The sequence below is a fragment of the Syngnathus typhle genome, linkage group LG15 (genome assembly GCF_033458585.1).
Source record: "Syngnathus typhle isolate RoL2023-S1 ecotype Sweden linkage group LG15, RoL_Styp_1.0, whole genome shotgun sequence".
Lineage (NCBI taxonomy): Eukaryota > Metazoa > Chordata > Actinopteri > Syngnathiformes > Syngnathidae > Syngnathus > Syngnathus typhle.
The window spans coordinates 664,296-680,665 of NC_083752.1; the positions used below are offsets into that span (position 1 = coordinate 664,296).

The 16,370-nt window shown below is 43.8% G+C and overlaps 1 protein-coding gene across 1 annotated transcript; it reads right to left on the minus strand.

Annotated features, from left to right (window-relative positions):
* Positions 1-715: 715 nt before the first annotated feature.
* On the minus strand, positions 716-4,048 carry LOC133168494 (myb/SANT-like DNA-binding domain-containing protein 2). The gene is made up of 4 exons (XM_061300107.1): positions 3,336-4,048; positions 2,744-3,002; positions 2,604-2,667; positions 716-2,492 (listed from the first exon to the last, which is right to left on the minus strand). Exons 1-4 carry the CDS (start codon positions 3,777-3,779, stop codon positions 1,604-1,606), a joined length of 1,656 nt encoding a protein of 551 aa, XP_061156091.1. The 5' UTR covers positions 3,780-4,048; the 3' UTR covers positions 716-1,603.
* Positions 4,049-16,370: the final 12,322 nt, after the last annotated feature.

Here is a 16,370-nt window from a genome sequence, read left to right on the forward strand (position 1 = left end):
TGGAACTTTCGACGGCAATTTGGAGCTCCAAATCAACTCTTTTTTAGGAAGGGTTAGGGAAATTATTACCTTGATTAAGAGCTGGGTCGTTTGGACAGTGGTACTCTGCAGCAGTACTATCACGTCCGATTTATTTCCAGGAGCAACAAGGCTACAATATAGTGCTAAATTAATGAGGGAGGGAGGGAGAACTCACCGTCAGTCCATCCGCAAGAAGTCATACATTGAGTACAAAGCATCTAAGAAACCAACATCCAATACAAGATTGCATTGTATAAAGACTTGAAAGCAAATCACGTGCTCCCACATTTCCCAAACTTGAACCTTTTGTATTCAATTGAAATCTTGTTGACATCTGCCACCTTGTGGTCTGTACATGATACTTTATGGCAACATGGGGACCTTTGCCTTTTCCATTCTTCTTTCTTTCTTTCTTTTTCTTTTGCCAATGCTGCAGTGCCTCAATTGTCCAAATGTTCTGATCATATTTGGTAAATACCGGTTGTAACTCCATGCAGATAATGTCCAGTTCTTTTTCAATGATGGCTCTTGTCGCCACCCTGTGGTCGTCAGGGTAAACTACAACTCCCGTTCATCCACAACGGAAACAGGATGAACCTCATGCAGAAGATTATTATAGAGAGCTTTGAGGAGAAAAATAGGAAATGAATGCAATCAATTGCACTGCAAATAACTTGGATCAGACAAGCAAGGCTACCGTTTCCACATTGACACACAAGGCCACACACAATGAGTGTGTAGCAACTCAAAAGTCAGTGGCCCATTTATTGTTTTTAACAATGACAGTGACCTCCACATGACAACAATCAAGAACAAGGCGTCAGCCAATCAAATCGAAAACACTGTTGACTGCTATTGCAGACCAAAACAGATTTCAAAAGCTGGATTGCACATATATACTGTATAGATATTTATTTATTCATATAAGTTAATGTCAATATAAGGTATATTTTATATCTATACTGAATATACAGTACATTCATTTGATTGCAAATCAAAAGAGAATATCGCTTTTTCTCGTTTTCTTTGAATCAACGCTGGACAGTCCTTGACTGGCACATTGCACATAAACTCTGAAATGATTCTGAGAAAGGCGACAGTTTCACATTTTGTAGTCAGCCTGTCTGAAACCCCTTTTTTTTGTCCTCTCTCTCTCTTTCCCCCAAACCACAAGAACATGTAAACTTGTGGTTGTACTTTGCATTACTTTCATCAAATTTCTAGTGCTTCTTCAGTTCAGGGTCAACCCACGGGGAAGTCAAAGTACTCGAGGTGTTTTTGCAATGTGGCTGCGATATCAGACGACACCTTTGAAGTGAGGGCTGAAAGTTCTTGACTTGATTCAAGTTTCAAATGGTGACACATTTGAATTAAGGCCCCGCAGTTCATGAGTCTGTACTTTGAGCACTAGTAATCTGATATCTCTTATGGTCCATCACTACTAATTCTACTGAGGTAGACATTCATTTGTTCATTTGGACAAATAAATAAGAGTTGTTCCCATTTCCACAGACATGTAACCATTTTGCGGATGTGTCATTTTAGTCTCAAGGTCCAGTCGCAACCCAACTAACTGGTCACCTTAGCTTGGTTGGGCATCAAATGCTTCATTGTTGTTGTACTTCAAAGAATAACCAAGTGCAGTTTCCAGGCACTCCACTAAGGAACCCGCAGACAGGAAGTCCAGATCCACCTCGATGAATTTAATGTAAATTGCTAAAGAGCCAGGCTCATTTAAGACCCAGTTGCGACAGTTCTCTTGAAGAAAATGAGTCAGCAAGGAGCCCTGACTTTGGAGGTATTTTTTGGCAGGAATCTGAAAATTCTCTAAGAGACACTGTTGAATGGTCCTATCTTCAGCAATGCCAAGGTAGCAGTAAGTGACTTTAGGCCCAGTGCTGTCACTATTGCCTGCTCCATCAGTCTGACAGTTCTCGGACTCGCATCGAGCTAAGCTGCAGTCGTGAATCTCGCTTTGGGGAGAGGTCCGACCCGATGACCTTGCCGCCTCGTAACCGATAGCGTAGAGTCCGTACGTCTTGGGGAGATCCCCGGGGAGGAGGTAGTGAGATGTGGACATGCTGCACCCTGCTTCCCTTGACAAGGACACTGGAAGCCAATCCACCTCCATGTGCAGCTCTAAGCAGCGCGCTTCGCTGATGGTAATGTCCAGGAATTTGTAGTAGACCTTCTTCCAGTTCATCTTTTGAACTTTGGTCATGACGGTTTTGCCCTCGGGCTTCTCTGGATTGAAGTACTCCCGAAGCCGCTTTCCCAGCGGTACCTGCGAGCTTATCTCGGCATAATGGTAACGCACGTCTCCTCGCCAGCGCGTGTCGTAGCCGATGCCGAAGACGGCTAGCTTGTTTGAGAGGTGCAGGCGGGAAAACTCGGTCCAAGTTTGAAAGTGCTCCCATTTGAGCTGCACCGATTCCAGGATACGTATCAGCGTCTGCATCGTGTCCTTTTTTCTGAAAAGAAATGGATTACGATTATTATTAGAGCCGCCTTTCTTCTATGATGCACTGGCGGACGGGTGAAATTTAGTGAAGGAAGGAAGCGTGGTTGAAATTGTCACTTACTGGATTTGCTCCGACAGCTCTGCTTGAATCTGAAGAACTCTGCTTTTCGGCATATGGATTTCTTCTACCAAAAAAAAAAAAAAGAAGTGGAAAATTCAGCGTTCTTCCAAACTTTCCACCCTACCTGCCCAAATACCTACCGGCGGCGTCCACCTCTCCCTCCTGGAAAGCCGAATCCAGCACCTGATTGCACCAGTCCTCCTGCGAGAAGTCTTCCAAGGTGCTGCCGTCCGATTCCATCTCCTGGTAAAGTCCGCTGCTGTTGATGAGCACCGGAGCACAGCTTTGGGAATCCCAGCCTCCCTGACCAAACACCTTCTCCAGTTGCTCTATGGTGTAGCTGCTCTTCCTCTTGCCGATGCCATGCTCCTTCACGCGGCTGTAGCAACGGCGAAGTGTCTGTGCAAGTGAGAGAAATGGTCAGCAGAGATTTGGGAATTTTTATCTATTTATCTTTTATTTATTTAATTTATTTATTGCTGTGCTATTTTCGCTTTACAAACGATCTTAAATTACAGGGATAGATAGAGCTGAAGGCCAAAACCACCCTTATCCAAGTCGTTGACCCACTTTGTTTACTAGAGGTTCCACCCGGAAGTGCCTATGACGTCATAGTCGAGCAGTCAACAGAGTTCATCCGCGAACCAAGTAGCGGCGTGCGTGTCATGACTGATTTGATTGATTGATTGATTCTAAAGCAAGCAACGTGTTCCCATATCCAATCCAGTGTACCTTCATCCTCTCCCGGCACTGAGACGGGGTCCTCTCGTAGCCCAAGTCCGACAAGGCTCTGGACACCCGCTCGTACATGGCAGGGCCGGGGGGCTTGGCAGTAAACATGGTGCCCGCCACTTCCAACTGCTGCATCTTGGCCTCCGTGAGCCGCTCGTTCCCCCACACGGCGATCAGGGCGTTTGTTTCCGAAGGGGTCCACGACATACCCCGACAAGCAGTGTAGTTGTTGGAGGATGAGCCCCCCGCCGCCGCCGCCGCCGATGCCGCCGTCCGGGAGCCAACGGAGCCCACGTTCAACGGCGAGAAGCGGTTGGGGGTGGAGGGACCGGAGTGGTACTGGTCGCTCAAATCCTCCGACTCAGGGGATGGCACCTCGGTTTTCGGGATCTTCAACGGCCTCGAGAGTTCTGGTGATTGTTCTGCGTTGCTGGACGCCGCCATGTTCACTCGGTTGCCCAGGGAGAGAGGAAGGGAAGGGAAGGCGACGCTCGCTCCGGTCAGGCATGGACAAAAACGCGGTGCGGAACCGTGGATTGGATCGGATGGATGCGCACGTGGAGGCCGATGCGACAAAAACAACCCGATGTTTTGATTTGGACTCACTTTGTGCGCTTGAGCTTCTCCAATATGAAGAAGGTGGCAACCAGTGCTAATGCATGATTCCCAGTGCTCCTGTCACTGCTGCTTCTTCTTCTTTGTTTTCTTGCATTTCTTCTTCTCTTTTGCCAAATGGTTTTGCTGCTATACCTTCGCTGGAAAGAAGGTGGCAGTCATGCACAGAAAGGGAACATGAGGAGGGAAAAAGGGAGCTCCAATTTGGATAGTAAAAAGTCACACCTGACCAGCCAAAAATGGTCATTTATGTCATTTGATTTATTGAAAAACAATGCCATGTAATATACCGTTTTTTTCCGTGTATAATGCGCCCCCATGTATAATACGCACCCTAAAAATGGCATGTTGATGCTGGAAAAAAGCCTGTACCCATGTATAATACGCACCCAGATTTTGACTCCTACTTAAGTCCGTGAACGTAAAATTATTTCAGAAAAAAGATCATCATTGGGAACAACCGGACGTTATTCTGCCGGTCAGTATCACTGCGCCTGCGCTAGCAAACTCGATAGCGAAGAAATGTTTCGGATTTGTGTAGGGTACATTGTGACAGCAAACGAGCAGGTGATCGAGCGAGCGTCTGATACGAGAGCATTGTGTTCGTATGGAGTGTGTTTGAAGTGAACAGCAGAGAAGAAAGCGCATCTATAATGGCGGCTTCCGTATGATATCCAGATTTAAAAAAAAAAAAATTTTGTACCCATGTATAATGCGCACCCCAGATTTTAGGACAATAAATAAGCTAAATTTTGCGCATTATACATGGAAAAAAGTGGTAATAATAATCCTATGTATATCATTGACGGATGTGACATCAAATGGACTATTGGCAGTTTAAAAAGTGAACACAACATGCTCAGCTCACAAAATGTTTCCATTTCTACCATCAGAAAGTGTCCCAAGGAACAAGGCAGTCGTGTCATCTTCGGGCACTGAACCAGACCCTGTATTGGATTTGGAGGCAATAATTGGTCATTTGACGGCGCAGTTGATGGATCATGTCATTGTTTCCTTGATCATTGCTGTGACTGGCTTCCTTTAGGGACCGCTGCCCACTTCTGCTTGCTCTGCCATCTGTCCACCTTTAGGCTTTATGTGGCCTGTGGGGTCCTGACCTGGCCAAAGAGACACTAACATTCTTTTCAGGTGAACGTTAAAAAAGCTGTTTCAATATTAGTTCTTTATCACAACCCAGTCACAGTAGACATAAAAAAATAAATATATATATATATATATATATATCATATGTCTTCTATCTAAATCAGTGCTTCTCAAATAGTGGGGCGCGCCCCCCTTGGGGGGCGCGGTGCTATTCCTGGGGGGGCGCGTGTGACCCTGGGGAACAGGCTTTTTTTTGGGCAGTACTAGAATAAAGTGTAATTGCGGGTTTACTACAGCAGGGGGCAGTGGCGCTCTCATTGTTACTTCTGTCACGTTTGCGACAGTGCAACATTTTACGACTTACAAGACAAGTTAGGATAGTCACGGTGGGGAGGGGGGGCGCGAATAGATTTCTTCTTGCTAGGGGGGGGCGTAACAGAAAATAATTGAGAAGCACTGATCTAAATGAATGCTCTTATTCTGGCATTCAGTCCACTGATGTCAAATTCTCCCACACATTGTGAAACAAAAGAAGCCCCTCCCTGCCTCCCGCCAAGTTCTCTGCAGACTCCCTCTCTGGCGCTCTCATCAGAAGCATCCCAATCAGCATTTAGCTCTTTAAGTTCCTCCAGCTGGGCCCTGCCGTGCCTCCGTCCCAGCGGATTCCACTACCCTGAGCTAAGCTCCCCCGAGCGACAAGGGGGTACCAGGTGCCACGGCTGAGCGAGATGTCCTGGTAATTTGCCTTGACGCACCCTAACACACGCACGCCCTCCTTATATCAAGGGCAGAGAGGGACTATGGACATTAAACACTGTCTCGTTAAGTTTCTTTCGACAAGACGGGCAACCTAATGAGAGGCCATGTCATGAGCAACAACATCTGATCTCCACCAGCTCAAAAACAAACCATCCAGGTAGGCTCGCCGGGTCAGGGCCAAAGTCATGTCACGCCTCAGTAAACGGATGGGAATATCAACGGGTCGGCTCCAAGTTGGTGCGCTTCCAAAGACAAATAGAGAGAGAGTTTTACTTCCACATCTCCACACTGTTTTGAATTTGATTTCAATGATTGTGTCATGTTTATAAGCTACTGCACAATTTCTTCATTGGCTTTGAAATTATATTAATGTAACCCAATTTGTTCAATATTTTCCGAATAAAAAGAAATCAATAATAATAAACCAAAATTCCAAATAAGTCAAAGGTACATGCAGTGATGTTTTTTTTCCAAAAGGGCAGCAGCTGGGTGCCATAAATCAATTCTATTTAAATATCACAGACAGCTTTTTAAATGAGGGACATTTCTCAACATCTCATGCATATACAATTAAGAAACACCTCGTTAGCTGGTGATTACATAACTTATGATGCAACTAAAATGCTAAATCGGAATAGAAATGTCTTGCTTTTGTTTTAGCGGTTTAATCGATGCCGGTGCAGAAGCTGTCTTTGGGTTGTCACGGCAACATGATTCCCATTCTTCTTAAAGTTACGCTAAGTCTGACCAAAATAAATCCATTAAATATTTGCAATGAATTGATTTTTTTTAGTTTTGGCTGATGCAGAATTGAGTGAAATATCGGACAAAATCTTGACCTCAAGTGTCATTGTTCATGAAGGGAACATGGTTGAAGTTGGGGGATGATGGCTCTATCTCACCATGGTGAATGATTACAAAGGTTTGCCCGTCCGTGCAGACCCCCCGCCCCCCCCCCTCCGAAGCTCAGGTGTGGAGCAGCTGAACAACCTAGGCCTGTCGACAACTCAATACACCATTAGCCTCTTTGGAGAGAATTTCCATCATATCATATACTACATAAAGGACAAAAGACGTGACACTGGCCTTTTTTTTTTTTTTTTATCCAATCAGTGTCCGGATTGTAATTCTAATGGGATACACTGTTTTTGTGACACACACACACACACACAAACGTGCAAAAATGTGAAGAAGTGGAAACAAAACAAGAAAAGTATTCGGTGAAAGTGCAAAACAAAGAGAATTGCTTTCAGAATGAAATTAGAAAAGAATTTGTGAGTACAATTTGGTGACTTTGACAAGAATGACTTTGCCTAGTTCTCTAGCACAGTCCGTTTTATTTATTTTTTTTGCGCTGGTAAAATGCACTCCTCTACGGCCGGCCGGGTGTGCGCTGGACCTTAATTAATATTAAAAGATTGTAATCTAGAAGGGCAAGATCCCCCTTTAGTGACGGTTCCCCAGAGACACACAGCTAATTAAAGGCCTACCCATACCAATGAAGTGTTAGCAGTCCCGAATTGGCCTGATCAAATACATAACTTATGTATGGATTCATAAATATACAAACCTGAGATAAAGAGTATAATACTTTTGGAGGTGAGATCTGAAGTGTGACTATGTACGTACCGAGATAAATCAATCGTTTATATAAGATAAGATAAGAGGAACTTTATTAATCTCACGTGTGAGAAACCACATTTCGGAATTTGGATTTGATTGATGAGCAGATGCACTGTTTTCATGGACACTCACTCCAAATATTGATCTGAATTGTCCTTTTCTTTAGTGACTCAGCTTGAGCTTTTTCTCTTCAGATCAACCAATTCAATTTCAAGTATGTCATTAGAGACAAGTGTTTAGTAGGCAAAGGCACAAAGATCCGAAAGCGCTCATCAAGAAGGTGCTTGTCCGTTTCCTTTGGACATGTGGTCGTAAAAAGTCTGTCTCTGATCAGAAGGTTTTTAATGACGTCGTTTCCTGACAGACCGACAATGAACTTTTGTGCCAGCGGCTTGGCTGCGCTAATAGTTTCAGTGACTTGTAACAGTATCGGTCGGCGCCAGCGCTACCAGCGGTGGCGGAATAGCGTCCGGTAGAGATGCTCGGGTCTCTGCCCTAATTGCTATGAAAAGCTCCTTTTTATGGAGAGGCCTGGTGCCCTTTGAGGGATTTTCTTCAGAGGAGGCCAGAGGAGGTTGGCTGCCTACTAAAAGCACACCATATGGAGGAAGACAAAAACATTGCAGCAGCAGAAAAGGGAAGTAGTCAAATGTGACCGTAGTTGCCATGTCTAGCAAATCCAAACAAACATGGATGGATGCTGTTATTCCAAGTCATTTGCTGGGACCTGTCCAGTGGAGGCAAAGTTAACCAAGCGAGCAAAGCCTGATCATAAATGGATGGGTGGGGACTCGACTAAATAAAGACGGACAGGACGACAATAGCTCCATATTGTTGTGTTGTCTGTTAATCATTCCCCAAACGCCTCTGGCTTCAATAAAAAAGAATAAAAGAACAATTTGGCCAGCCTCAGCTGTGAATAAGCAAGCTATCACGCAACACAATAGCGCAGTCCCGCCGTTGCGCTCTCCGACACGCCCCGCTCTTCACCACCGCCGTCTTTGTTAATGTTGTCCGTCAAGCATATCATTTGCCTTCAAGGCCAGATGGTTCAAATCCATAATTCACAACAGCCCACCACCAACAACATCCAAAAATGACATTTTTGGCACGACGGCCCACCTCTTTGCTTAATTAGTTGCTAGGGGGGCCATGCATGCACCTGGCTGGGCCAGTCTACCTGTGCTCTATCTACTGTGCTTTGTCCATCCATCTCATTGACATGGGTCATGAAGAGAGAGCCCCATATGTACAGTAGGATGTGTCTGTAGCTGCACAGAACATCATGTTAAATATCCAGCGCCATTCTAAAAATATGACCAATTTATAATAAGCCCAGGTAATGGTCACTATTCAGTATCAGTCAGTGTTTTTTTTCTTTTTCTTCTTGCATGTCATTTGTGGAAAACACAGAAAAAGAAAATGGGACAAATTGTGTCCAACTTGGTGTCCTCACACAGTTTTTGCTGGTCATGGGAATACATTTGGGGAGAATTTAGATTGATCAGATAACTCAACAAACAACCTGAGTGATGGCCAAATGTGTGTTTGTGTGTGTAAGAGCATTCATGAAATTTTGACGACCGTTTGCAATTGATTTTTCCCTGGAGTGTGTTGAAGTGCGCCTGCCTGCCTGGGGAAAGCAATCAAGCTGAAAAGTTTTCTTCAAATTCAGGGGGGTTGACAAATAAGTCATCTTTTTCCGCACCAATCAATAGCTTGCAGGCCTCTTGACTGTTACACAGCGATATTTGCCCGCTCTATCGCTGATTGGAATGAACTCCATTTGGCGGAGGGCCACTAGGAATGATTGTGAGAACGCAAAGCAGCAGACGTATTGCCTGTTTTTTTTTTCTTCCATGTGAAGAGGGCAACTCATCAAAAGTCACTTGGAGATATCAGCTTTTAAATTTGCTCAAGGCAGACAAGGTCCCAGACTTGCCTAAATTGCCACCTTACATTAGAATACCATTGCATATTGAAATGAATCTTTTGCATTTATCTGCATTCATTTGGAATCTTAATGGTATGACAATAAGAGAAAAAAATGAATTGAATTCATGAGATGCAAATCTGTGACAGATCCATCTTTTCCCACTAAATCTCCTTCCGGTTACGGCTAATTGTTGTATTGTAGTGCAATTACCCAGCGTTTGTTCAGGCTTTACACAGTCTGCTGGTGGGCTGCGGCTTTGTTCAAGCTCCTCCCTCCCTCCCTTCCCTTTAAAGAGAACATATTTCCCTATTTCTGAATCAGTGCAATGGAGCTCAAGTCTTGAAGTAACTCACACAACTGAGCAGAACTAGTTTTTACTAGAAAGGAAAGCTTCGTTCTCGAGCAATCCACAACCCTGCTCCCTACGTCAATCCATGCAACATGCTGTAAATAATAGTAACCCAATATCAAAATTACAGCTGAGAATGAGAGGCTGAAGTTATTGGGATAGCTCTAGTGTTCATTGGGGGGGGTTAGTTGACACAGAGTCCCAGAGGGAGACGTTGGCCATTTTGCTCAGGGATGGTTCCATCTGGCCGCCACACTCAATGTATATGATGGAGGTGGCAATTACACCTCTTTGGCATATGGGCAGTGGCAGACGCCCAGCTCTAATCATCATGCTTGCCAACTCTTTTGCAGTACAGGTCACTTGCACATACGCGTTGCCCCCTCCCTCCCTCCCAAAGTTAGTCTTCACTAACTGCCCAGTTGGGTCGCTGAGTCTGGCAGCTTGCCGTCAAACGTCCAGCTGGGAGAGTGGAGTCGCTTGTCTTTGCCTCTCCATGCTTAATCCCAAAGGGCAAACTGCAGCAGCAAAAGCCAGACGTGGCCGCAGATGTGCTACCTTGCGGTGTCCCGTGGCATAGCGACTGTATGATGCCAGGCTGACTGCAGGTGCAAAACAAACGAATATTCCGACAAAGTCCCAGAGTTGCTGATACGGACGGCATGCTTGGACAAAACCAGTGCGGAGGAAGTTGGCGGAGAGGTCTCATGAATTGAAGAAGAGGGTGAGCGATGGGGGTCGTCACAGCAACTTTGAGTGTGGAGGAACCCCGATGGAGGGCGAGGGGGGGCAAGCAGGATTATTAGGAGTCACACTGAGGCTGTCAGCGGGGGAGTCCAGTGGCCACATGCGCCCGACCATCCTGCTTCCATGGCATATATGTGTCAATGAGGATTTGTAGACCGACTGCCCGTTATTGTTACAGAGGGCACATTCATCAATATGCATCTGCACACATCAAGCATAAAAGTGGCAACTACAATTAGAGCCATTTCCATTGGAGACTGACACTTAAAGTATCAAAAAATCCCATTCATTTCACTTGGAATGAATTGAAATAGAAGAGCCCACTCAAAAGTGGAAAACAGAAATCTGCACTCATAATACGGTTTATGCAAATTGTTGACAAATGTGCTTCTCAATATGTTGCAGCTTTTTATTGATTTATTCGATCAGGATGTATTCATCCAAATATTTCTTAGCGCACGTATCTAGGATGAAATGATTTTTTTGGTATTATGAAGCAAAAACAAACACAGCAGGAAGTGGCTGGGCTTTTCCCGTCCGTCTTCACAACTCGTATGCATTTGTTTGCTTGTGTGATTTACAGTAGTGACAGTGACAATAAGTCAAGTGTCCGCTGCCACCCTTATTCAAAGCCTCCTGGGATGATTATTAATATAATAATTAAACATTCATTGCCCACAGCACCTGCTCTCCTCCGGACCCCCGAGAGAGAAGAAGAGATGGGATGGAGGGAGGGATGGAGGGAGGTGCGCAGGAGGAGCCAGAGGGGAGGGGTTGCTGAGAGGAGAGCAGCAAATCCAAAGGGGTCATCATCACATTGGTGGATTCTTTTACACCAGTCAGAGGCTTTTTTTGGGGGGGTTTGTGTGAAAGGAGACAGCATGTGAAGTTATGTGATTGCAGAACAAAAGAAGAAAGGAGGAAGGAGCAATCCCGGGAAGGAAGGAAGGAAGGAAAGCGCTGGACTCAATTGCTCCCCCCCCCCCATCTGTAATCAATTGATCAACTCAATTTTTCCTCACTATTCAATCTGTTTTTTCCCCTTTCTTGATTTGATCTTAGACCAAAAGGGCACTTTTTGAAGAGCAAAAAAAGAGGCAGCAAAGTTGTGCAGCAGCAGCAGCAGCAGCCTTTTTTTGGAGTGAGTGTCTATCAAGATGCTGCGCTATCTGCTGAAGACCCTGCTCCAGATGAACTTGTTCTCCGACACCATCCGAAACCCCAACAACGCCACCGATTTCTTCTTCAACACCTCGCTGCCATCCTTCAACAGCTCTCTGCTGGATTGGGGCAACTTCAGCGGCTTCAACGGTAAGAGTCAAATTGGAACCTCCTCTTTGCTTCCTTCACCTTTTCTCGGGGCAGAGCAATGCAAAACGGACAGCTTGTGTCTTTTGTCATGCTAATGCAGTGGAGGCAAGTGGAAGGAAATGCCAGGAGAGGAAATCCAAGTCGTGTGAGCTTGACATTCAATTCAAACACCATTCCAAAGTATTCTTCTTTTTTTTACATTTTAAACGAGTTTCTAAAAGTTACGAGCTGAATGAAACTACATAATATGACTCAAAGTGGTTTACGTAAGCTGCTGTTTATTTGTTTTTTTTACGGTGCTGGAAAGAATTCTGTTTTGGTCGTTTCTGAGCATTTGTGTGTCCCTGCAGTTTGGTTGTGTGCATTGTGTCACAGAGGACAGGAAGCAATAGATATTGAATGGCAAAACCAGCACAATGATTAATGGAGTGTAGATTGAATGCGGTGTCCAACGTGAGCTCAAACACGGAGTCACAATGAATCTATTAAGAGAGAAGACAAACGTGCCTCGTCCGAGTCAGGCTTCATATTCTCTTTCTTGATGTCCTTCCCAAACCATCAAGAATAGTCTGCAAAAGCGGACTTCATATAAAACCGTGTAAAAAAAAACAACGTACGGTATTGAGCTTGCAAAAATAATGAATGAAAAAAAAAATAGAAGGCTGTGGGAGGACAGCTTGGCTCATCCTGGATGTCCAAATGAAAATCAGTGAGGCCCAATAACCAATTTAGGATGGACAATTTACTTACACATAGCACAAAAGTAGACTGTTGGCAAGTTGATCCATTTGGTGGTTGTTCACGCGCCATCATTTTTTTTTTTCTCCCCCCAACCTCAAATGACGCATGGGGACTGCTTGTTAACTAATTATGTGCGTGACAATCAATATAGTCACGCAATTAACGCTAAGTAATAGAGGTGCATTTGAATGATTGGAAAACTCATATAAAAGCATAACATATATAACTCATTAGAGTTGAAATCACAACCCTACACTAACTGGAATAATACACCTCATTTTGAACATTTATGACTTTTTCTAAAAGTACCTATTGATTTAAAGCCACGTCTTGCGCCTTGAACTATTATCTTGAAATAATATTCCCACTGGTTAAAGCTTCCTAGTGCGTGTCTGTCTGTGTGTGCGTGTGCATATTTAGCCACTAATTATCCTTTCATATTTCATTATTCCAATATGTCCACCCCCCCTCCAACCACATGACTTTTTTTTTTCTTGAAAATCTTTTTGCATTCAACACGCTCTGTCATGTTTTATCTCTGCAAAGCTGACAGTGGAATAAAAAAATCAATAGTGGATTTACAGAGGAAACACTCGCAGTATGGTGCCCATCAGGCAGCCAGGCAGGTGAAAGAAGGGAGGGTTAGCTTGCTTTCATTCTTTCTTTCCCAGGCGTTGCTCGTTCCACTCCATGCTGTACCTGTTGCACCAAACGACAACAGCATTGAAATGTGTGTCATTGTGCTGCTTTCAACCTGGCTCTTTTCATCCTCATTTGTTGACTATATGCATTAATAATGGATTTCTAGGGACTATTTAGGCGGCCGGCCAGATAGGTTTGTTTATTCCTATGGAGCGTGCACTTCTGTTTCTCACCGCACTTGAACTCCACAAGAGTAAGTTTTGGGACTAAGTCCCATGACAGGTGAAATTCAAATGATAATGAGCGTGCCACATTCGCTGTCACAGCAAGACTCCTATGGAGCCTTTTTGGATCATTAAAAAATGACCTTTTTTGTTTTGTTTTAGCAGCACACGCACCGTGGTTGATGTTGCCAATGCGACTGTGACTGCCTCTTTGTAGTGGCATAAAAAGGGAATGTCTGATGAGTGGGGAGAACAGAAGGGGAGGGGGCTTGATGACCCATATTGATGGCACTTGGCCAAAACAAACCCCTATTGTGGCCCTGTAATGATGCATGATGCACCTTTTCAAGCCTCCAATTGAATGTTTTCTAATTTTCCATTTTTAGTATCATGTACGTAGTTCCTATTTGGTTTTCCCATTGGTAAAAAGTGAGGCAGACTTGACTCTGCCTCACTAAAGGACATCTCGGCTGCTCTAGAGGTTTTGCAAACGATCATGTCAAAGGGAGTCGTCGTGTCACTCTGTTGCCACCTTCTCTGCTTTTTCCCGTCTTTATTTTGCACATTCCTGTTATCTGCTTCACCTCGTTTCCAATTCACCTTGACTTTTTCATTTGGCAACAATGTGACTCATTTCATGTCAAATAGAAAAAGACTGTTTGAGTCCATTTGAATTTCATTTGCCGTTTTCTCCTCCACCTTATCTGTCCATCTGCCCCTCCCGTGTTTCTCATTAAGGAGGCTTGTGGGCTTTATACAGTAGCAAAAGAGCATCAGGAGGTAGGTGCTCAGCAGCAGTGGAGCAAGGCTCCCAATTACCATCAAAGGAAGATCTTGATGTATTTTCAACAGCTCTAAGCTTGAGCCTACTCATCAAGCAAGGCCTTGCCTTGCCTAGGCCGCTGGATCCTCCAAAGGCTTATCAATGAGCCTTTTTTATTTCAAGCCTCAATCTATTGGGACAACACTGATGCCCATCCTGAATTGATCCTCAAATGTCATTTTCGGTTCCAAAGCTGCTTTGGACTCAATTATGCACGATGAGGGAAAGCTAATCACCTCATTTTAAAAAAGGAGCTTTCTGGAGAGGGCCTGGCCCGGCCCGCCGTCTTCCTGCTTGGATGCTGCTAAGTGGTGTTGACTGGATTCTGGTCACAGTATGACTTCATTTGGATGATATCAGGCCACAGCTGCGCTACATATGCTAATTGACTATTGCTCATTTGAACAATTTATTCATTTCAAAAATAGAATTGTGAAAAGTTCATAAACAGCACCATTTTTTGTCTTGAAATAGTATGGCTTTGTCTTGATGGTACTTTTTTTTTTTTTAATATTAAGATCAATATTGTTCACATGTCAATACAATTTTTGTTTTATAATCTATCAACTGGGGGGGATCATTGTATTTTGTGTATTGTAGCCCTATTCTGTCCATTATTAATATCCTAATGGTGACACGCGCTTGAAACAACAACAAAAAAGATAGTTTAGCTCAGAAATGTATTTTTATTTTATGTACATCAGCGGGCAGGAATGGACATGAGGTAGCTTTTGTGCTGAGGAGGAGGAGGAGGAGGAGGAGGAGGAGGAGGAGGATGTGAAGAGCATGCAGGGAAGAAGATGAGGAAGGGCACGGTTTTCTACTTTGTAAGCAGGAGCGCGCCACTCTGCATATGCAAATAGAAGCAAGGATGACTTTTTCCATCATGGCGAGGATTTAAGCACATGCAGGCAGATCGGACGGGGATTAGGATAGACATAAGACAGTGCTTACATGCATACATATGATGCCATATGGGCAAAAGCAGAATTGTTTGCAAACTTGAAAGAAAGAAAGAAGTCATTGATTAACGATAGAATGATGTTACTTGATGTTCCACTTAAAATGGTGTCAAACCCTAAAATCAACCAATTCTTAATAAAAATTGTGCAACTGTCAACAGGTATTTTGGCCCACTGGATTATCACTCCTCGTGAGCAAACTGATCCATCCGTCTCAGGTTTGAACTCTGGTTTTGTCTTCTCCAGAATGCATGTTGCACTTTTCACAGCTGAGGAATAAGAATAAGGCTCACCGAAAGCCACCGTTTTTATCCCTAGCCATTCTTTAACTATATATGTATATTCATATAATTATTAATGATATAATACATAAATATTATTAATGATATAATATATAAATGTTATTAATGATATCATATATGATAATTATACAATATATAAATAGGATTAATTATCAATATTAATGTGTTTGACTAAAAACTGCACCATTTCTATAAGAGTCTTAATAATATGATAAAATATGATGAAATATGGTGGCTGTTAAATGTATCATCGGAATAAGCGTTCATTCAACAGTCATTAAAATCCCCATCCATCAGCGTTCCTTCTTTATTAAAAAACACAAAGCTAGTCATTGTGAGAGGAGGAGTTCATGCAAAAGTGTGTGGTGGGGCAGCGAGGTCAATCAAAACGTGGGGTTAAGTGCGCTGATGACTCTGGGGTCGCAAGAGAGGTCACAACCCTTAACCCATCTTCAAATCCCCTCTTGACATCATTACTCAGGTGGCTGGCTGGCTTCCTGCCACTCACATCTGCCTGGTGCATAGATTCTGCTCATCAACTTAGATTCTGTGACGAAACATAAACGAGGACCTGAATAGGATGAAATGAATGACTATATTATGATCATGCTTTTGAACAGAATAGCTATCTATCTACTCATCATTTGAGGACTCTTGCAGCAAAATTGTATGGCCGCGCCAGTCCAAATCCCTTTCACATCATCCAAATCGTAACGTCAGTAATCCTTTGAATCTCTTTGCTGCCGAAGAATCATGTTCATGATAACCCTGGAGGATCAGCACAATTGGTCACGTATACCGAAGATGGTGACGATGATGTATGCGTTCTGATCCCACTCAATCCTTGCAGCATTTTAATTCACGTTTGGCTTAGCGTGCACAGATGGGAACATTTGC

Excerpts from the sequence above, each read along its gene's own strand:
- LOC133168494 (XM_061300107.1), bottom strand. The coding sequence starts at position 3,779 with ATGGCGGCGTCCAGCAACGCAGAACAATCACCAGAACTCTCGAGGCCG. Across the intron at positions 2,668-2,743 it reads GGGAGAGGTGGACGCCGCCG|AAGAAATCCATATGCCGAAA; the intron begins GTAGGTATTTGG and ends TTTTTTTGGTAG. Across the intron at positions 2,493-2,603 it reads GAGCTGTCGGAGCAAATCCA|AAAAAAGGACACGATGCAGA; the intron begins GTAAGTGACAAT and ends ATTTCTTTTCAG.